At 49.7% G+C, this 23,184-nt stretch overlaps 1 protein-coding gene across 1 annotated transcript in view; it reads left to right on the top strand.

The window, feature by feature from the left end:
• Window positions 1–23,184, top strand: part of DNAH12 (dynein axonemal heavy chain 12) — a 3,791,933-nt gene that overhangs the window by 920,292 nt on the left and 2,848,457 nt on the right. The window contains exon 18 of the mRNA XM_069643677.1: window positions 7,791–7,976. Coding sequence (XP_069499778.1) covers window positions 7,791–7,976 — 186 coding nt within the window. The remainder of the gene's footprint in view (window positions 1–7,790; window positions 7,977–23,184) is intronic.

Genomic DNA, 23,184 nt, shown 5'->3' with positions numbered 1-23,184 from the left:
ATCACGCCAGAGTGTATTTGGGTCTCCTAGGAGACTAAGCACAGGGAGTTTCGGGCACCTCCCTCACTTCCTGCCCACCCCAGACACTCAGACGCCAGAGGCGATCTTCAGTCCTGAAGCCCGCCAAAGGCACATGAACAAAGGGACCAAACCTGGTTTGGCGCACAAACATTAGAAGGACCTTTCCAAAAAGAAACGGCAAAAAAAGAAGACCGGGACCTGTTTAAACAAAGGGGCTTAAGGCGCCATCTTGAAAAACATGGCTCCTGGGATTTTTAGCTACCAGTGTTCATGGTCGGGAAAAATCAAGGTAGTTTGTTGCAAAACCACTGCCCCCAGCCTTTTCAATAGGAAAGGATAGCATTTGACTGCTACATGAGTATTTAGACACAGGGGATACGATGGAACCCCTCCAGTACTCCATGGTATGATGGGGTATGCTGGGTCTATGAATTTGGAAAGACTAGTAAACTCAATTTCACTTTACATTCTCTGGGAAACAGTAGTTTATCCCAGAGAAGGTATTTAAACCCTTGGGAAGTCTAAAAAGACATCCCTGTGTCACTGCACTGAAGGTGCTGTGTAACACACATGAACAGATGATGCCTATGGAGTTATCTAAAACTCCATAATCAAAGAACACACATGTAAAGCACACATCAAAATCCATGAAAGAGTGGGGAAAAAGGCTCACACTCTTTCCAGGTAAATAAATCAAGTCCTCGAAATTCTGCAAAGTTGCTGGGGTCTCTAAGGTGAAGGGAATTAGCACTTTTATGAGAATTCTCCCTAACACAACTTTATTGGATTTACTCTGGGTATTGAATAGCTCTCGAATGAAGGGATTTAGAGGGGTCAATGGTTGGTTCAGCTGTAAGGGAGAATTGTTTTCATCAGAAGTCGGGGTATTGTCTGATTTTCACATATATTGTTCCCCTGTTGATCACAAGAGTTTTCCCTAACATCAATGCGGCTAGCTTTGTGAAGGGAAGTCTTACTCTGACAACAAGCCATTAACAGGGTAATTCATAAAATTTCGCACAAAAGTGGCGCACGCGGCTGGCGCACAGTGTCCCCGTGCGATACACTGCGCCAGCCGCGTGCGATAAAATCCATTTCATCGCACAGCGTATTCATGGATTTTAGCCTCCAAAACCAGCCGTGGCACAGAGTGGCGCAGCGACCCTGCAGCAGCGCCAGTTACGCCCCCAAGAACGCCCTTGCGCAAGGAAAAGCCATCAAAATCCCCAATTCATCGCAAATGTCTGCGCTAACCCTGGACCAGTTCACAGGGCTGCCAAACAGCAAACGCCAAGCGGGGAACGTGTATTTCAGGGGTGCGCGGGAAGTTTCACACGCAAATTCAGCAGGGTATGTGTATTTCAGGGGTGCGCGGGAAGTTTCACACGCGATTCCATCAGGGTACGTGTATTTCAGGGGTGCGCAGGAAGTTCAACACGCGATTGTCCTGGGTACGTGTATTCCTGGGGTGCGCGGGAAGTTTCACACGCAAATTCAGCAGGCAACGTGTATTTCAGGGGTGCGCAGGAAATTTCACACGCGATTCCATCAGGGTACGTGTATTTCAGGAGTGCGCGGGAAGTTCCACACGCGAATGTCCTGTGTACTTGTATGTCGGGGTGTGCGGGAAGTTTCACACGCGATTCCATCAGGGTACGTGTATTTCAGGGGTGCGCGGGAAGTTCAACACGCGATTGTCCTGGGTACGTGTATTCCTGGGGTGCGCGGGAAGTTTCACACGCAAATTCAGCAGGCAACGTGTATTTCAGGGGTGCGCAGGAAATTTCACACGCGATTCCATCAGGGTACGTGTATTTCAGGAGTGCGCGGGAAGTTCCACACGCGAATGTCCTGTGTACGTGTATTTCGGGGTGCGCGGGAAGTTTCACACGCGAATTCAGCAGGGTACGTGTATTTCAGGGGTGTGCGGGAAGTTTCACAAGCGATTCCATCAGGGTACATGTATTTCAGGGGTGCGCGGGAAGTTCCACACGCGATTCCATCAGGGTACGTGTATTTCAGGAGTGCGCGGGAAGTTCCACACGCGATTGTCCTGGGTACGTGTATTCCTGGGGTGTGTGGGAAGTTTGACACGCAAATTCAGCAGGGTACGTGTATTTCAGGGGTGCGCGGGAAGTTCCACACGCAAATGTCCTGTGTACGTGTATTTCGGGGTGCCCGGGAAGTTTCACACGCAAATTCAGCAGGGTACGTGTATTTCAGGGGTGCGTGGGAAGTTCCACACGCAATTGTCCTGGGTACGTGTATTCCTGGGGTGTGCGTGAAGTTTCACACGCAAATTAGCAGGGTACGTGTATTTCGGTGTGCGCGTGAAGTTCCACACGCGACTGGGTCTGTGAGAGGGTCCTGGAACGCGTACGCCCAGCGCTCCATGCCCAGATCCTTGAGAGGCAGACCCGTCTGGAGTCGAGCGGTAAGTGGCCAAGCATTGCTGTGTGAGACAGGGCATGTTGCAGTGTGCTGGTTGTCTGATACTTGCCTGTATGTGTGACATAGGCCATGTACGCGTGTGTGTGTCCAGGGACATCATGGTCATGCATGTGAGACCGGTAATGTGTGAAGCACACGGTTGGTGTATGTGTTTAAATGCAACATGGGGAGCCCTATGCGGAATGGACACATGAGAGCATGCCAGTCTCTGTTCCTGGACATGGTTGGGGGTGAGGGATGGGTGCTGATGCCATGTACATGTATGGTGTCCATGTCTGTGTGTCTGACCTGCGTGTATGTGACTTGTGAATGCCATGGATGCATGACACATGTCTGTGACAATGTTCAGAATCACTGATGCAGCCTAGTTATCCTTGCATCCACTGTGTCTGGGGTGTACGAGTCCGGATGGATGAAAGTACGGTGAAGTGTGTGCATGTGATAGGCATGACCCATGATGCATGTGAGTTCAAAAACAACATTGTATGTTTTAAGAGTCCCTTGGACATGTTTGCTAATGTTCATAGCATGCACCATGCCTGTTACTGCATGTCTTTTGCCTGACCCATGTGTTGTGGAGGGACATGATGGAAGTGATCTTTGACAGTGCCACTCATCTGCTATTGCTTCCTGTCTAGGGGACCATTGTACAGTACCCTGATGCTTGTGTTCTATGTCTCCCTCTACACAGCGCAAAGTGAAGAAGAGGGCGGAGACGGCGCTGTGGAGCAAAGTGGCGGGGATGCCCTCATGGCTGCAGCGGAAGGGGTGGGTGAACCCCCACAGGGGCTTGCAACGGCGGAATACAGGGTGGAGCCATCCAGGTTGGTGGTTTCCACAGAGGAGGAGGAGGCCGCTACTGAGCCGCACATGGGGCCAGGTGGGGGCATCCCTGCTGGTGCAAGTGGTGCAGTCCAGGGGCAGGGGCAGGAGGCAGCACAGGTCGCCGTGGAGGTGCCTGTGCATGTCACTGTCCCTGACACTGTGACTGCACCACCATGCACCAGCAGGGATGCCCCATCCCAGGCCCGTCCGCAGGTAGGGGGGATGTCCATGTCATCATCTGACACCCCTCCACCTGCGGACGAGGGGACCCCTGGCCGTATGGTGAAGGTCCTGATTGGTGTTGCGTTGCGCACGGGTGTCATGCGTGATGAGGTGCGTGCTTCCCGGGGGGAGCACGCACGTCATCACGAAGAGCACCGTGCAAACGTGGCCCAGTTGGGAGCGGCCGTGGTCGGGGGTTTTGTACATGTGTCGGGCACTCTGGCGACCCTCTCCTCCTCTGTGGAGGCTATGCGACAGTCGTTCTCCATGCCGTCTTCCGGCCCAGATGCCACCAGGGCCCCCTGTGGACCTGCCCCGACCAACGCAGCCAACTCGGTGGGGATCCCATCCCTGCCACAGTCGGGAGTCGGAGGTCCAGCAGGGGTGGACACACCAGCAACTGGACACACCAGCAACTGGACCCCAGCACATGGAGGATGTGATGGCATCATCGGGCAGGGCACGTGCACGACGGCGTCGGTGGATTCCATCAGCCTGGATGCCGTCGTGCTGGCACAGGCAGTTGCGTCGGAGGCAGCGGCAGGCTCGACGTGGGAGGCATCATGGCTCGGGCCATCAACATCAGGGTGGCAGGTATCGGCCGGAGGGCAGGAGAACCCTGGAATGGAGTGTCTTCCGTGTGGGAGCGGTTGGGCCAGCAGATGGGTGCGGAGCAGCAGCGGGCAGAGGAGGAACGGCTCACAATGGTCAGGGCGGAGAACTCCATGCGTAGGGCGCTGAGGCGGGCTGAGTGCCTCGAGGGTATTCGCAGGGAGTTTGAGCTGGACACTGCATTATCCCTGCGAGACCCCGGGGCCAGGGAACATGCCCGCCTCCAAGCCATTGAACAGGAGTTCGATGATGCCCTGGCCCATTACAACAACCAGTGAGCCGTCGGACTAGCCCGCTGCCCTTGTAAATAGTTATGTAGTTAGTGTTAGGTTTCCTTTGCTTTTTTATTTTTTTTGGCCATTTCGGACAATGGACCACATTTTTGTATATAGTTTTTTCATTAGGTACTATTATTAGATAGGTTTTATTTCTTCCATTGGGATCATGGACCCTGGATTGTTTTTCTGTATATAGTTGACTGTTGGATTTTATTTTTTTATTTTGAATTTACCCATGGAGCAATGGTTTTCGGTTTTGATTTTCCATTGAATTTACTTTTTGGAACTGTGACTTTGGACACCTTTCCTTTGGATTTTGATTTGTGGTTTTACATTATTTTACAGACATGTTGCTTTTGGTTTTTAATTCCCATTGTTGTTTCTTTATTTTTGATTCCATTTATGTTGCTTTTAATACATTTTCTTCATCAAAGTTCAATGTGTAGTATCATCTCATTGGTTTCATGCATATCATGATATGGGTTTTGACATTTACTGACACCCATTGTGTGTATGTGAGGGACATGTGTTCATTTACATACTTGCCATTGGGGTTGTATCATGTAATTGGCTTTTCTAAGTGGGTGGATGCAATACTTGGGTGGGTGTTTGGCATGTGGAGGCAGCCCATAAGGGCCAGGGATCTAGATTGTGATGACGTGTTGGCTGGGGGACATGAGTCGGGGCCTGCTGGCAGGTGCCCCACAGTGCTGGGGGGGTTGGGGTGCAGGGGGACATGAGTTGGACATGAGTGGGGGCCTGGTGGAGGGTGCCCTCCACTGCTGGGGGGTGGGGGTGCTGGGAGACATGTGTGGGGGCCTGGTGGAGGGTGCCCCTGGATGCTGGGGGGTGGGGGTGCTGGGAGACATGTGTGGGTGCCTGGTGGGGTGTGCCCCTGGATGCTGGGGGGTGGGGGTGCTGGGAGACGTGTGGGGGCCTAGTGGAGGGTTCCCTGCACTGCTGGGGGGGTGGGGGTGCAGGGGGACATGAGTTGGACATGAGTGGGGGCCTGCTGGCAGGTGCCCCACAGTGCTGGGGGGTGGGGGTGCTGGGAGACATGCGTTGTTGATCAGTAGTGCAAGGTGACATGTGGCTTGGCTGGGGGGCATGCCCATGGTGGATGGGCTGCCTGCGGGACATGAGCAGGGGTGCAGGGTAGGCCACTGTGGTGTGGGACTCCCCAGCACCCCCGAAATACACGTAGGCTGCTGGATTCGCGTGTGTAATTTGCCAAGCACCCGGAGTACACGTACCCTGCTGAAATTGCGTGTGGAACTTCACGCGCACACCGAAATACACATACTCTGCTAATTCGCGTGTGAAACTTCCCGCGCACACCGAAATACACGTACCCTGCTAATTCACGTGTGAAACTTCCCGCGCACCCTGAAATACACGGACCCAGGGCAATCGCGTGTGGAACTTCCCACGAACCCCGTAATACACGTACCCTGCTGGTATCGCGTGTGGAAGTTCACGCGGACCCATAATACACGTTCCCTGATGGTATCGCATGTGGGACTACCCGCGCACCCCAGGAATACACGTACCCAGGCAAATCGCACGGCTGGGGGTGGTGGTACTGGGAGACAGGAGTGGGGGCCTGGATGCAGGGGGGTGGGGTTGCAGGGGGACAGGAGTGGGGGCCTGATGGGGGGTGCCCCTGACTGGTGGGGGGTGGGGGTGCAGGGGGACAGGAGTGGGGGCCTGGTGGAGGGTACCCCCGGTAGCAGGGGGGTGGGGGTCCAAGGGGACAGGAGTGGGGGCCTGGTGGAGGGTGCCCCTGGATGCTGGGGGGTGGGGGTGCTGGGAGACATGCGTTGGTGCGCAGTAGTGCAAGGTGACATGTGGGTTGGCTGCGGGGCATGGCCATGGTGGATGGGCTGCCTGCAGGACATGTGCAGGGGTGCAGGGTAGTCCCCTGTGGTGTGGGCCGCCTGCAGGGGCCGTGGAGGGTGTAGAGGGAACAGCTGGGAGGACCCACACGGCCAATTCACGTGTGGGACTCCCCGGCACCCCCGAAATACAGGTAGGCTGCTGAATTCGCGTGTGGAATTTGCCGCGCACCCGGAGTACACGTACTCTGCTGAAACTGCGTGTGGAACTTCACACGCGCCCCGGAATACACGTGCCCAGGCCAATCGCGTGTGGAACTTCCTGCGAACCCCGTAATACACGCACACACTATTTTTCACACAGCGGGTGTCCGTGTTTGTCGGTACCCCTTTGCACCTCATTTGTCCTAGAGGGCCACTGTATGGACCATTCATCATAGCTGTATATGGGTGCTTTTTGTTAGCGCACATTTATTTCAGGCGCAGGGACGCTACCGCCTGCTTTCTTGTGGCGTACTTGTTTGGCCCTGTGCGCGTCTTTCACCGTGCGCTGGTTTGCCCTATTCGATTCCATGAATACGAGTTGTAGGCGAGCGTGTGGGCGTTCCGCGCACTTGCCTCCTGTGCTTCCCCCGTGACGCCCATATTTTCACGCGTTGTTCCCCATTCCGAATGTTATGCCCCGTGTTCCGCCTACTTTTGTGATGTGCGCAGCACTATGTGCGATTTCGCAGTGGTCATGGCGCACGCCGTTGGATGACCTGTGCGCCGGCATGCACCGCGCACTTTTTCAGCGCACATCCAACTTTTTTCTCGTGCACGGACTTCCATGAATCGATGTGCGTTGGTTTCCCGGTGATTTTCGCAGTTGCAATGCGAATTTCGCACTTTTACTGCGAATCGCACGTTTTAGCACCTCTGCGCTGGAATTTTCGGCGCACATTAATTCCATGAATCGGCCTGTATATATTCTGGCACCATAGAAATCTCCCTCTCTGAAGAAGATCAATTCCTAACAGAATCCTCCTATTCCTTTGGGGGCCTTCTCCTCCCAGGTGAACCACCCAGCTAATACCACCCCTCCCCCGTGTTAGGATCAGGTAGGGGCTGCCTTCCCCTGGCCACCAGGAAGGAGACTTTAGGCAGGGATTCTGTGAGTGGCGCTTTGAAACACAATTCTGCTGTACGAAGCGCCTTACAAATGCTCAATAAAATAAATCCCATACTACTGGCTTCCTAGATTCATATTGGATTCCTGGCTCTGGAATTAAAGATAAGTAAACTGTTTATATGTCAAGCTAACATGCCCAGAATTGCAATTTATGCTAACAGTACTTCGTACAAAATAAGATGAATGCAAAAAGTGCGTTTTCCAAATCTCTCAAAGGACGGTCAACAAATTATAGTCAAATAATTTGCAACATGTTTAGCAGCTGTTCATCCCATTAGTTATGATTGTTTTGTAGTGTACCTATATTGTGAATGCTTATGAGAAGTGCAGATTGCATTGGAAAATTTACTTAATAAATATGTTTTTCTATATTAGGAAAATATCCCATTGATAATCACACTCTGTAATCCTGGAATCAGAACTCGCCATTGGCATCAGATGTCCGATATCGTAGGATATGATTTAACTCCAGACTCTGGAACTACATTAAGGAAGGTTTTAAAGGAAAATCTTACTCCTTTTCTGGAAAAATTTGAACAAATCAGTGCAGCAGCAAGCAAGGTAAGAAAATGCTGTGTTTATTATAAACACTGAATGTGCACGGAGATACCAGCTCATGATATCTCATTTTTCTATTTTTTCTATTGTTACCTCAAATCCCATAAGGATCTCTTTCCCCCAGTCACACATTAGGTCTGTTTTAACGCAAACTCAATTTTGGCTGTGGTAGGCCACAGAACAAACTCGATATAGGATGGCATACTTCAGACATTGTAGTTCATGTTGCTTACACTAAAAGACAATCCCTCGGATCATTATCATTCTGTTCCAAGCACAGCATCCAGTGCATGTTGTAACGAATGTTCACTCTAATTATTTTTCTGTAAGTGTGTAAATTGTTTACTTTTGTGCAAACATAATTTTTCCATCCGCCCAAGTTACTAACAGGGGAAGCCACTTTGTGAGCATGCATTGTAAGTGAGCTATCTTCTCTGAAGGGAATTTCCTCCGCCCCAACCGCTGAAATACTTTACAAATCATCAAACAAGCTGCATCTTGCACCAATTTTTTCAAAATACATTCACTAAATAAATCAAGTGTTTTAAAGGCTGTTTAGGGAGCTCCTCAACCAATCTAAAACTTCAAGATCTGAACAGTACATAGTAAAAGTACTTCTGTGCAGATGAAAATACATGTATGTACTGTGACGAATCCTTGGATGTCGTGTTTTCTCTCGTAGGGGGAGCCCGTTCCCATGGGGCCAGAGAGGTGGCACTCAGCGAGTGGACCTATAGTACTTGGGGTGACTACCAGAGGGAGAACGCGGTATCCACAACATACTCACACTTCTCCTATACCGCCAACCTCCCAATCCATGTTATCCTCTGTCATGTGTTGTTACACAGCCACTCCTGTTACGCATACTGAGATGAGGATGTAGAGATGAACTAAAGATATTGAGATGAGGAAGAGACTCAGAGCAATGCAGTGTGCCCCACGGAACCAACATGAGCGGCCGGGACAACTTGGAACAAGTAAGACCAACCCGATAATAAAAAGGGAAGAGGGACTGACATATTGGTCTAACCCTCCCTGGAGGAACCGTAAAAGTGAAGAAAGCATGGAAGCAGACGCCCAGAAGGGAGCAGGAAGGTCTGATGCCAGTTGGAGGAAGAGGAACGAATAAGCAAACTGGTGGAAACACACACAATAACATGGATAAACATTACTGAGTCCTTGGTGGTTAATATCATGAAAAATGACAATAAATGACAGCACTTGCTTATGAACTGAGGATTCACTACATGTCGTCACTTCTCGCTCTTTTCCTGGAGGCCAGGGAGTGAGGCCACTACCTGATAGTCCCTCTGGGGGTGGTATAATGCGGGAGGATCTCATGGTGTGGAACTCCCCCCTAGGGCGAAGGACGGCCAACTAGGGTATAGGCCTTATCAGAACATCAGATCCCAACACACTCTAACCTCTCATTCTTCTGCTAACTTCTATATAGACAGTAGACCTATGCACTGTTATCAGGCAAACTACCTCAACATTCTGAAAAGTACTGAGAGGAAGAATAACATCTTCCTTTACAGGTACCGCTGCTGTTACCAGTACTAGCGTTTCACCTACCTGCACGTGTAATAACGCTGCGCACGGCTCTAAGTTCGATTTTCATTTGGTTCTCTGAATTTCACTGCCAATAAATTTCTCTTCTGCTGCTTACTAGTGTTTAGGAAGCATACTGCATGACTGCTTGTGTGAGTGGCAGAGAGCAAAGCACTCTCGTGTTTGTAAGGAACTGAAAGTAGTTTATTTGAACTACATTTCCCAGGACCCCCAGGGTATTTCTTGTTTGTTCAGGCGCTTCAGCGCCGGCGCTTCTGGGTCGCGCCGGTCTTCACCGGTCATCGCCGCAGCTCGCCGGCTCGCTGGAAATCTCGGCTTTCAGCAGGGTCTCGATTACTCTGGCTACCAGACGCCTCTCCCTTTAAGTAAGTTGCTCATGTATCCTGCATTAGGTTCACCATGTGCTTGCAGAAAATACTACGCCAACCTAACATGAAGTTCAAGATCGCACCCTTGTTGGTTCTATCTTTTTCCCTTCTCAACACACGCTCGCTATACAAGCATGGTGTGGAAATCTCTGACCTAACTAATGAACTTAAGCCTGACTTTTTCGGCATAGCCGAAACCTGGCTCAACCCCGACCTTCCCACCCAAGCCACACTCTCCACGCCCGAACACTACACTCTCTTTAGAGCAGATCGTCTGCTGGGTAAAGGTGGCGGAGTGGCCTTGTTGTGTAAATCAAATCTTGAATGCTATAAAATTCCTCATACCTCTCTAGAAGGCTGTGAGAGTTTATGGGTAAAAATAAAAACCTCTCCACATACCACTTTAAACACACTTACGATCTATCTTCCACACAAAGTTATGCCTCTATTTGAAGAACCGCTCAGTGATCTACTGGCTCAGATTTGTACCACTAAAGGCCCAGTTGTCATCATGGGTGATTTTAACTATTGGGCCAACGACCAACAGGATAAAGCAGGCACCAATCTGATGGATACCATCACCTCCTTTGGCCTTACCCAGTGGATGAAATCCCCCACACATAGTAAGGGTCATACCTTAGACTGGCTCCTGTCCCAAAATGCCAACATCTCTGACATCTCGGCCACACCATGTATTTGGTCTGACCACTTTCTTATTCAAGCCAAGATTTCACTACTCTCCCCTCCTCCTAAACTTAATGCCAACACACGCATTCATAAAATGTCTCGCAACCTTAAAAAACTAACAGTTCCAAATTTTGCCACACTGCTGTCTTCTAAACTTCAACCCCTTGACAACTTTGTTGACTCCTCGAAACTTATCAATCATCTGTCTACCAACATCAAAGAAGCAGTCAACGACCTTGCCCCACTGAAAATGAAGACAATAAAGACCGAAACCACAAAGAAATTATTGTGGCCAGACAAGAAAAAAGAGGCCACGAAAGAGTTTGGAGGAAAGATCCTAACAACAACACTCTAACCAATTACAAAAAATCCATCCTCAATTACAAAAAACTCATCACAGAAGAAAAGGCCACACATTATAACACAAGGATAGTGAATGCTCAATCCAACACTGGGGAGCTTTTCAAAATCTTAGCGGAGTTCCAAAATCAGCCCCCAACCACTAATATCATTAAGGACAATAAATGGTGCCAGGGCATACACAATGCCTTTCTACTCAAGATTGATTCTCACAAAGAAAAAATAAATAAAGCCCTATGCAATGTAACATCCCCGCAAACCCCCACAGACACCGTTCTGTCCAATACCTGCGGAAACAATATCCCTCAATTCTCTTTCACACACTACACGGAAGATGAAGTACTCAAAATCATAAAGGACCTTAAAGACACGTCCTGTCCTGCTGACGACTGCCCCACAAGCACTCTTAAGGAGTCCTTAGAAACTTTTGTTCCATGGATTACCAAACTGGTCAATCTCTCTTTTGATGAGGGCCTGGTACCGGAACTGTTAAAATCAGCGTGGATTACACCCTTATGGAAAAAGGAAAATCTTGACCCAGCGAACAACGACCATTACAGGCCCATTACCAACGTGCCATATGTTCTCAAGATAATTGACAAACTTGCCTATTTACAGTTACAAGCCCATATCGAAAAATATAATATCTTGGGTACCCGTCATTCGGGCTATAGGGCTCATCACGGGACTGAGACAGCAATGCTAGATCTTAAATCTACCTTAGCTAGCATAGCTGATAATAATCAAGCTGCTTTGCTCATGTTATTAGACCTCTCCGCAGCCTTCGACCTAGTTGATCACACCTTACTGGTGTCAAGGCTCAGAGAGGTCACCAACTGCTCCGTAATTGCATCCAGATGGATTGCTTCCTTTCTGGGTCCCAGAATGGTGAGGGTCTGTGTTGGCGATAATCTTCTCCAATATCTCAGACATGCAGAGTTCCTCAGGGCTCCTGTCTATCGCCTCTGCTTTTCAATCTTTATATCTGTCCCCTTCTTGACCTCTTAAACAAATTAGGAGTGCAATACACGAACTACGCTGATGATACTCAGGTGGTCATACAGCTGAGTGGCTCCTATAGCAGCGATACAATAACCATCAATAAAATACACAAAGCCATACAAGACTGGATGGCCTGTAATTATCTTGCCCTGAACGACAAAAAAAAACGGAACTCCTCATCGTGGCATCAAAAAACACTCGGGCGAAACTCGACTCCAACTATGCTAGTTTCCATATTGCCGACAATACCATTCTCGTCCAGAAGAAAGTCAAGACCCTGGGCGTCGTTCTTGACGAAGAACTCTCTATGAAGTCCCATGTCTCCAGCATTAAATCTAGCTGCGGTCTTATAAATAAAAGAATAGGCTATATTCGACCATTCATTTCGGAAGAAAACTGTGCCCTTCTGTCCACTGCATTGATCAATTCAAGATTGGACTATTGCAACAGCCTCCTAGCGGGCACCAGAGCGTCCAACATCCAATCACTACAAGTGGCTCAGAATAATGCTCCACTTTTAGGAAAACACTTCACTGGCTTCCCATTAAACATCGGATAACGCACAAGATATTGACCACGACCCACAAATGCCTCAGCCTCTGTAGCCCTACTTATTTGTCAGCCCGCATTAGCATTAAATCCAACGCGAGGAACCTTCGTTCATCCTCTGCCACTATTCTCAAGCATCCAAAATACAGGACAGCCAAATTTGGAGGTACCACTCTTGACGCTTAAGGTCCCCTTCTATGGAACAAACTCCCAGCCCAGATGCGGCAGATCCAGGACTACACTGTATTCAAACGTGCTGTAAAAACTCACTTCTTCAATCTGGAATAACTCTCTGACCCTTCTTCTTTCTTTGCCATGTGTGTCTGTTTGTTTTGTCCAGTTTTATGTGCGCCCTGAGGCCTACGGGCATGTTGGCGCATTACAAGAATTAAAATAAATAAATAAATAAATAAACAGAGGTAATCCAAGTGCTGGGACGAGGTGGGACACAGGAACAATGGAAGAGCAATACCAGGAAGGAGCTGAAGAGATATAGACTTACGTGGAGGCGTAGTTCCTTGTATGCCATAAAAACCAAAGAAGCACTGCCTATCATAGAGACACAGCCAACCAGGACGAGAGACTGTGAAGCCCCAGAAGCAAGAAGGCCAGGATGGAGCCGAGAGTAGTCCACTCCCGGAGTCAAGAGGACAACGGGACTCCTTTGCCCAACGGCTTCCAGACGGTAACGACAGGCTGGCAGACAGTGATGTGAATGCAAGAGGCAACGTCCATGCCATCGTTCCAAGGAAGATCTGTGAGATGAAGGCACCAAGACACAGAGATGCCTGTGCAGCACACACAGTAGAAGAGAGACCCCAGGAAGTCCCGGATGCACATCCTGGGAACACGGCAGGTAACGAGAGAGACATGGGGACCGGTAGGGGCTAGAAGGTACAAGAGGCACAAACCTTGTACAGATATAACAAGCAGGAGTTTCACCCTCACGTCAGTACTTGGCAAGCAAGGCAGCCCAGGGGGACATAAAGAGAAGGGGAGAAAAACAAGGGTTGGGGACCCAACCAAGAAAGTGATACGAGTCATCTTCCTTGTGGCTTTACTTGGCAGGGAAGTGAACTAAGTGGGCCAAACCAAAGAAGAAGAGAAACTGGGGTTGGGTGGTACCCAACCCAAGAGAATGATGCTAGTCATCTTCCCGTGGCAGTTCTTGGCAGGGAAGTGGACCAAGTGGGCCAAACCAAAGAAGAGGAGAGAAGCCAGGGTCGCTGAACTTCATAACACTCAGAGTTGGGTGTTGTAAGTGTTAAACCTATTGAGGAGAAGACATGGGGGAGTAATGCCCCCTATTTGTAAGGGATTTGTTTTATGATTACCGTGAGAAGGGAGTCATTCTTCTGGTAACCTGGTGTTAGGGAGAATTCTCTGTTAAGGCTAATTTCCCAAACCTAGTGAGTCCCCCAGCAGCTTTGCTGGATTTTTGGGGTTTATTTTTTTCTCCTGCTAAGAGTGAGACTCTTTTTCTCCCACTCTTAGACATGATTTGAGATATCCTTTGACTTTGTAATGTGTTTTATAGGCTATGGGGTATTTTACTCCATAGGGTTTCATGTATTTTTGGTAAGTGTGTTACACAGCACCCTCAGTGCAGTAACACAGGGGTGTCATAGTGACCCCCAAACATAGACTCCATACCCTGGGACTGACTACTGTCTCCCAGGGCATGTAAAGTCACCATTGACTTTACTAGTCTTAAATTGTGAACAGAACCAGTACAAACCATCATATTGTGGAAGTACTGGTAGGGGCAATTAGCTTGCCCCTGGGTCTGTTTTTCGAGGGGGCACTGTGCAGTCCCCCCTCGTCGAGTTTCTGGCTGGTGGCAGTGGTTACCACGCGAAATATTCCACCGGAATATTTCCTATGGGATTTTCCCATTCATTTTAAACGCACCACTTTTTTGGTGCAATGTTAAAGATACTGCCGGCTTATTTATTTAATATTTATTCCCCGGTTGGGTCTTTTTGCCAGGACTCGGTTTTAAAATGGCGTTTGTGTTCGCCTCTGTAACTCCAACCCAAGTCGAGCCCTTTGTACCACTTTTTGGCAGGCTTCTGCACAGAAGCCCCCAAAAGTGGTGCCACTCTGTCTGGGTCTACAGGATGTGTGGGAGGGGGGTTTAGGCACCCTGGACTGAGTTGCCTCTGCAACTACTCAAGTCGCACTCTTGTGTGATTGGCCCAGTGGTGAGCCGCACGGCTCCCCACTTAGCATGTTTGAGTGACAGCTAGGACTGATGAATGGGGGTTTTCTGCATAAAAGCAGGGCTTTGGGGACTGGAACTTCAGAAGTCGGCACAGGACCAAAGAATTCGAAGAGGGAGAAGCTGAGCCGACCTGCAACGACGACACCACCGATGGAGCCCTGCTGAACCGTCTCACCACTTCCCAATGACAGAGAAGATCTTCATCCAGGAGAGTCTTCTTCCTCTGAACTGGTGGGGATAAACAGTTTGCCCTCTTTTTCACTTTCCTGGATCGTCTCGTGGTCGAATCGCCCGTGCCAAGCATCCCGGCGGCAGGATAGCCACGCTTCACCACTACCGCGAATAAAAGGGTAGTACCTTTTAACCGTGAAACTCCGCAGCTGGTTTCTTCCCTGGCAGTTCAACGACCTCCAGCTTTCCTCCACGTCGAGATCTCCTCTTCCCCTGGACGAAGGACCGACTTGTACCTGCTGCCAGGAACAACTTCCCCCGCTGGAGCTTTCTCACCATTTCAGGTACTGTGGCCCGCCTGGTCTCCCTTGCAACAGACTGTTCAAGGTGTCCCGTAAATCCTTGACTTTCTATCCTGGGGTGACTTGGGACCTGCACACTAACTTTTCCTGACTTGATCCAACCCTTTTTGAACTATCTGCAAAGACTCTTTAAAGTACTATTCAACTGTGTGATCTTGGACACATTCTGCCTTGCTCTCTCCAAGAGTGGGCCTGGCCTATGACTTTCTTGCTCCTCAGTAGACTCTGCCTTTTCTGACATGCTCTGGTTCTCTTAAAGTGTTGGTATTGTGTATTTTCCTAATTCTGTCTTCTCCAGCATTGGATCTTTCATGGATTCACATGCTTGGAATATTCCCCGTCGTCAGGCTGGGAATCCCCGGTACATTATATAGACCCTTTCCCGTAGGAAAACTTTTTCGACGCTTATGCGTCCTATCCACCTCGTTTTGTATCATGCGTGCCCGCGCCGTCAGGACGCCATGATATAAATACAGGACCCGCCCCCGCGCTCTCTCAGATTTCAACCATCTTTCAAAGTAGTGGGATCCTCGTGGTTACTGCTAATTGAAATTAGGTTGTATGTTCGCTTCGGCGACGTTACATTCTGAAGAAAATATGTCCGGAAAAGCGTTATTTCGTCCTTGTGCGACATGTGGACTCAAAAAAGTCTATGAAGGTGATGCCCACATGGATTGTATCTACTGTCTCCACCCGCACCACACGGCGGATACATGCGAGATATGCCAGGGTTTCTCCCAAAAAACCCTTAAAGACCGGAAAAGAAGGTTGGTCGACTGGCTTAACGACGGAGCGGGTGCCTATCCGGCATCAGAAGTTGGCTCCACGGCCTCCAGGAGCAGGTCGGAACCCCCCTCGAAGAAGGTGCGGCCTGTCGAAAAATGCCCTGCGGACAAGCATACGGGGAAGCATGCTGGGTCTTCCTCATCACACAAGAAGTCCTCCTCCTCCTCATCCTCTAAGACGGAGAGGCAAGTGGCATCAAAATCCTCCTCAGGGGACCGTCCTAGGTCTTCCGTGAGTCGAGACGCTTCAGCAGGGAAGTCGGCAACGAAATCAGCTACGAAGTCTAAAGGCTTGGTGCCGGCTACTTGCTCGTCGACCCCGGTGTCGCTGACGATGCCTATTACTATTCAGGCAGCAGCGGTGGTGATTCCTTCGTCGACGGTGACTCAATCTATGGCCTGGCAGCCAGAGGTCTGTGACCCGGCCCCCCCTGAGGTCCTGCTGCAAGACACAGCCTTGCCGGGGTCGTCGGTGGAAGGAGAATGTAGCATGGTTATGCAGCCGTCGGACTTGGGCCTACGGCCTTCCAATACGTCGACGACGAGTGCGAGTGTGGGTGTGGTCCCTCTATCCTCGACGTTGCTGACCCCCCAGACGGTTTTGTCTCTGGATGTGCTTAATACACTTCAGAAGCTCCTGCAGCGTCTGGTTACGCAGATCCCTCAGCCTGGCACTTCGTCGATATTTTCTGCACCTTCCGTCGACGAGCAAGCTCAAGCAGCGCGCCCAACGACCAAAAGCCCGTCGGCCTCCGAGGTGGTGAAGGATCGTCCTCGAGCGCAGGAGGAAGGTGAGCTATCGGAGTCCGATTCTATACGAGGTGACTCAGGGTCGGACATCTCCCTGTCACCGTCGAGAGACCCAACATGGAATTCAGATGTAGAGGTAGAGTCTACGAGGAGCCAGGCACAACCATCTCCTCCGGATGATGTGGGAGCCTTCCATGCAATGATGGGAAAAGCGTGTTCCGAGTTCGGCTTAATTCCTGAGGAGCAAAAGAAAGATTGCTTTCTTTTTGATCACATGGCTCAAAGGAGGAAGTCGGTGTTTGCCATCCCAATCCTGGACCACGCATGGCAAGAAGGCCTCAAGACGATGCGTCATCCGTTCTCGGAACCGGCTATTAAGGGGCGTATTGAGAAAAAGTTTAAAGCTCCGGAGTCCACTCCAAAATGTCTAACATCACAGCCACTGTCAGACTCTGTGGTATCGGCGGCAGCAGCTAGGAAGGCCAGAGTACAGCAAAAATGTTCAACCCCACCAGAAAGCGAGGCAAGGAGACAGGACGCCTTCGGGAAAAAGGTGCTCTCAGTCGGCGCCACGACGGTAAGAGCAGCCAACTCCTTGGCGATTGTATCACGTTACGATAGGGAGATGTGGCATAAAATAGCCCCTATCCTAGAACATCTGCCGGAAGAACATCGCAAAGCAGCCATGTTGCTAGTACGGGATGGCGAGGAGGCCTCGAACCATGCAATTAATATTGCGGTGGACCTAGCAGAGTCTGGGTTCAAACAAATCAATCATGGCGTAGTACTTCGTCGACAAGCGTGGCTCAAATGTACTACTTTTAGACCTGAAGTCCAGTACAAAGTTCTAGACATGCCATGTGAAGGAGAACATCTGTTTGGAGACAAGGTAGATGAAGCCTTGAAGGGGATGAAGGAAGACACGGATACCGCTAGGTCTCTTGGCGCCCTCCAGACAGGTAGAAGTTTTCGCTCTTTTCGCCCCTTCAGGGGTGCCTCCGGAAACTCCCGCTTTGGAGCCTCGAGGGACCGTGGATTTAACAGGCCCTCATACTCCTCACAAGGTTACAGACTGGCATCCCAGTCGGCACGTAGAGGCAGAGATTATCAAGCTCCAGACGACGAGGCTCGGGTCCCTCGTCGACGAAGGACAAGCAAACCAGCAACCAATGACGGCCTTCGGGACGTCCTGGGGGGTCGAGTCTCTCATCATATCGACCAATGGAAATGCATCACCACAGATCGATGGGTTCTGGACACGATTCGCATGGGTCATGCGCTGCAATTCAAAAACAAGCCTCCAAGTCTTCCGCCAGTGTTTTCGGCCCAGCCCCACCTTCGAGTTCTAAGACAAGAGGTGGCGCTTATGCTACAAAAAGGAGCGGTAGAACGGGTTCCTGTGGCACAGGAAGGACAAGGGGTTTATTCCCGGTTCTTCGTCGTCAAGAAGCCAAATGGAAAATGGAGGCCCATTCTCGACCTGAGGGTACTCAACAAATGGCTAAAGAGCTCAAAATTCAAAATGCTAAAGCTCCAGGAGGTTATCAGGTCAGTGCAACCCATGGATTATCTGTCGTCGCTAGACCTTCAGGACGCATATTTTCATATCCCAATACGTCCACGACACAGGAGAAATTTAAGGTTCGTCGTCGGGCGAAAGCATTTTCAGTTCAAGGTCCTCCCGTTCGGTCTCAAGTCCTCCCCCAGGACGTTCAAGTGCTTGGCCCCCATAGCGGCCCATTTAAGGAAGGACGGTCACCATGTCTATCCCTATCTAGACGACTGGCTGGTCAGAGGCTCGTCCATGGAACAAACACGAAACAGTCTGGGGGCCACGATGTCCCTCTTACAGGAACTGGGCTTCGCGATAAACTTCAGCAAGTCCTCCGTAGAGCCTTCGAGGACCTTGGTCTTTCTAGGAGCGGAGTTTCGTACGCACACACGCCTTGTAAGACCATCCAGCGAAAGAGTACAGAAGCTACAAAGCAAGGCGTCGGAATGGAGATGCGGTACCAGGGTGTCGGTGCGCAAATACATGTCCCTGCTAGGGAGCATGTCATCCTGCATTCCGTTGATAAACAACTGCCGTCTGTTTATGAGGCCTTGCCAGGAATTTCTAGCGGACCGTTGGGCGCAGAGCCAGGGTTGCTGGTCCGACAGACTGGTCATCGACGAACAACTGGTACAAGCACTCTGTTGGTGGAGAGTTTCTACTCATCTAACGAAAGGAATGCCTCTGGTGGAACCGGAGTTCCAGAAGACGGTGGTGACGGATGCATCGCTGAGCGGATGGGGAGCTCATCTGGATACGTTACAGGTACAAGGCCGGTGGTCGTTACAAGAGTCCTCCCTGCATATCAACCTGCTAGAACTGAGAGCAGTGCGGTGGGCTCTAAAATCTTTTCTTCCGCAACTGAGAGACTCTGTGGTGCGTGTCATGACGGACAACACGACTACAATGTTTTACTTAAGGAAACAAGGAGGAACACGTTCCAGGTCCCTATCGACGGAGGCACAGAAAATCTGGCATTGGGCCCTGCAACACAACATACTAATCTTGGCGTTCCACCTGCCAGGTGTGAGAAATGTGGAGGCAGATGCCCTCAGCAGGGAAATGAACGAAGTTCACGAATGGGTGATGAACGACCAGCAACTACAACATGTATTCAAGAAGTGGGGACATCCTTCCATCGATCTGTTCACGACGAAGGACAACAGGAAATGCCGCAGTATGCAAGCAGATGGTCTCAGCAGGGCTCACTGGGGGATGCGTTCTCCTTCCCATGGACGAACAAATTCCTGTACGCATTCCCTCCTTTTCCTCTTATCCGGAGGACGTTGCAATGGATCCTCAAGTACCCATGTCGGGTGATTCTGGTGGCCCCGTATTGGGCCAGACAGGTGTGGTTCTCAGACCTGCTGCACTTAGCGGCGGCGGAGCCAATGAGGTTCAGGAAGATCCCCAACCTTCTGTCTCGACAGGAGGGTATCGTCTGGCATCACGACCCGGACAGCCTCAAGTTGACGGCCTGGCTCCTGTCTTCGCCGAATTTGGCCAGCTAACGATTCCGGAGGAGTGTCGTCGTATTCTGCAAGCGGCAAGAGCACCTTCCACAAACACTTCATACTGGAGGAGTTTCTGTCAGTGGTGTGGTCAGGTTTGGTTCCGCAGTCGATTACGCCGGAACAGCTCCTTCCATACTTGCTGTTCTTAGCTCAAAAGGGCTTATCGGTGTCGTCGATAAAAGTACACCTGGCCGCCATCTCCAGGTTTACACGTCAAAGACATTCCGCACCATTATTCAGCGACCGCCTGATTAAGCACTTCCTTAAAGGGCTGTTCAGGAGTTTTCCTCCCGAGAAGAGATTTCCTCCGGTGTGGAGCCTCAATCTGGTGTTAGCGTCTCTTATGAAACCTCCTTTCGAACCAATGTCATCGTCGTCTCTAAAGTTTTTGTCTTGGAAATTGGCCTTCCTGGTGGCCATCACTTCAGCCCGACGTATTTCGGAAATCCAAGCTCTAATGGTAGACCCACCATACTTAAGATTTTTTAAGAACAAGGTGGTCCTTGCCACTAACCCACAGTTTATACCGAAAGCTCCTTCAGTGTTCCATAAACATTCCTCTATTGTCTTACCTACGTTTTTTCCAGAGCCATGCTCGGGAGCGGAATGCACTTTACACACATTAGACGTGAAAAGGGCTCTCAAGTTTTATCTTCATCGCACGCAACCTTTCAGAAAAACGAGGCAATTGTTCGTGGCCTATGGTCTGGGTGCTAAAGGCAAAGCCATTTCAAAGCAAGGACTGTCAAGATGGGTATCGTCTACCATTTCGTACTGCCATTCCAAGGCTGGGAAGCCTCTTCTGCGACGCCCAAGAGCTCATTCTACTAGAGCGGCGGCATCGTCGACGGCGCTGTGGTCTGGAGTCCCTCTGGGGGACATCTGCATGGCGGCTACCTGGGCGGCTACACACACTTTTACCCGCCATTACTGCCTGTCCCAACAACATGCCGAAGATACTCGGATGGGACAGGCGGTGCTTCGACACCTATTCCAATAAGGTAAGCCCCGGTTGAGGGGTTAGATCCTGTAGCAATTATGATTGAATATTGTTCGTTTTCTATGTTAACAATTGTTGATGGGTACATGACCATAGGGATCGGGCATTGTGAGGAAAGTATGTGAGTTTGCATGCACGCCTCCTCTTTTCGGGATGGTACTGCTATGTAATCTATTCCAAGCATGTGAATCCATGAAAGATCCAATGCTGGAGAAGGGAATAGTTTCTTACCTGTAACTCCATTTCTCCAGCATTGGTATCTTTCATGGATTCACATGCGCCCGCCTGCCTCCCCTGGCCATGCAAACTTGTTCCCCCACTACTTTGGGGGCCGAAATCTGAGGGAGCGCGGGGGCGGGTCCTGTATTTATATCATGGCGTCCTGGCGGCGCGGGCACGCATGATACAAAACGAGGTGGATAGGACGCATAAGCGTCGAAAAAGTTTTCCTACGGGAAAGGGTCTATATAATGTACCGGGGATTCCCAGCCTGACGACGGGGAATATTCCAAGCATGAATCCATGAAAGATACCAATGCTGGAGAAATGGAGTTACAGGTAAGAAACTATTCCCTTTTTAACTAACTTATTGGAGTGCCATCTTAGGTTAAGCGCTCACCTCTGTCTGAAAATAAGTGGTGTTTTAACTAAGACTTGTTCAATAAGTAATCAGGGATGTATATATATTAATAGTGACCGTGTTTGAACTTGCTTGCCATATTAGTGTTAGTGTATATTACAAAGTGTGTTTTTAAATAAATAATTATATACTTTTATACCCACGCTCTGGTCAGTGTTTGTTTGTGCTACTGTATTTTGATACCTATCTTGTATACTCTATATACGGTCTATCTCTTATTGAGAGAAGTCTGGCTGCTCAGCCACAACTACCAGGTAAATCTGGGTGGTACAGACTGCTAGCAATTGGGTTTACCGCCAACACCTGTAGTCCTAAGCCTTTTGCAGAGGTCCCTAAGGGAACTGCACAGGTTTCTGCCTAACACCTGGACCAAGAGGAAGGTCCAACAGGCCTGTGGAAGCAAGTCATACCCCCAGGCTAATTTGAGACTGAATGCCAGAACAAGGTTGGCAGTCTCCAAGGAAACTTTGTGTGGAGCTTTCACTATAACCCAGGATGAAGGGAGGCATTCTCCTGGGATCAGAACAGTGCTGCTGTATTCCTTCGTTCATACTTTTTTTTTTCAAATTGGCTTTATTATTTTCAATAAACAACAATTAAGCAACATAACTTCAACATACCCCCCTCAACTCCCCTCCCCCTCCCTCCCTGGGGACACGTGTGCTTTAGAACAGGGATTACATTATGCATTAAAGATATCAGAGATCTTGATATTGTGTGGGCACCACTGTTCATAGTCTGATTGGAGATATTCCAGGACTCCACCCCATTCTTTTGCGAACCTGTCTCTCGTTCCCTGGATCGAGTGTGTGATTTTTTCCATCGCCATCTGGGCCCAGACTCTTTGGAGCCATGCGAAGATCAGCGGGGTGTCTTTGTTTTTCCAACTATGGGCTATTGTTGTCCATGCCGTTATAAGGAGACCCATAAGAGTTCTCCATTGTGCTTTATTATATCTTCTTGCCATGTCGTCTCTTATTCCACACAACCAGACCCCCTCTCCGAGTTGTCCCGCATCTGGAAATATTTTGCCCATTTCTCCCTTAACTTCTTCCCAGAAGGGCCTTATTCCTTTGCAAGTCCACCAGATGTGTTTCCATGTTCCCACCTCTCCGCATTCCCTCCAGCAAAGGCTTGAAGTTTTCGGGAACATAGTGTGGAGTCTCTCTGGGGTGTAGTGCCACTGTGTAACTATTTTTATCCACATTTCTCTTGTTTGAGCAGATCTGGTCATTTTTGGAATTAGAGTCCAGAGGCCTTCCCATTGTTTCCTTGTTGGTTCCCACCCAAGTGTGCTGCTCCATTTAATCATATATGACCACTTAATTTCTTCATCCTGTGTATTCATGAAGGAATATATAGTAGAAACCCATTTCTTTGCCCCTGAGTTTGTCGTAACATATTTCTCAAATGGGGTGAGAGTTCTCGTTGCTGCCTTCGTTATATCCGGGGATCTCAACCAGTGTTTGAGTTGGTCGTGTCTGTATTTCTCCCGAGTGGAGCGTGCTGCGAGTGGGAGGCAGGATTCATATGATCTAATTTCATTGTTGATGAACATTTCCCCAATTTTTGTTATTCCTTCCTCCTCCCAACAATCGTATGCCCCTTGCTCCATCCCCGGGGGGAACTGCGGGTTTCTACAGATGGGGGTGAATGGGCCTAGCGTGGTGGTCAT

This window comes from Ambystoma mexicanum, chromosome 2p (genome assembly GCF_040938575.1).
Source record: "Ambystoma mexicanum isolate Mex_15411 chromosome 2p, UKY_AmexF1_1, whole genome shotgun sequence".
NCBI classification, from domain to species: Eukaryota; Metazoa; Chordata; class Amphibia; order Caudata; family Ambystomatidae; genus Ambystoma; species Ambystoma mexicanum.
This window is presented reverse-complemented; position numbering and strand designations above follow the sequence as displayed.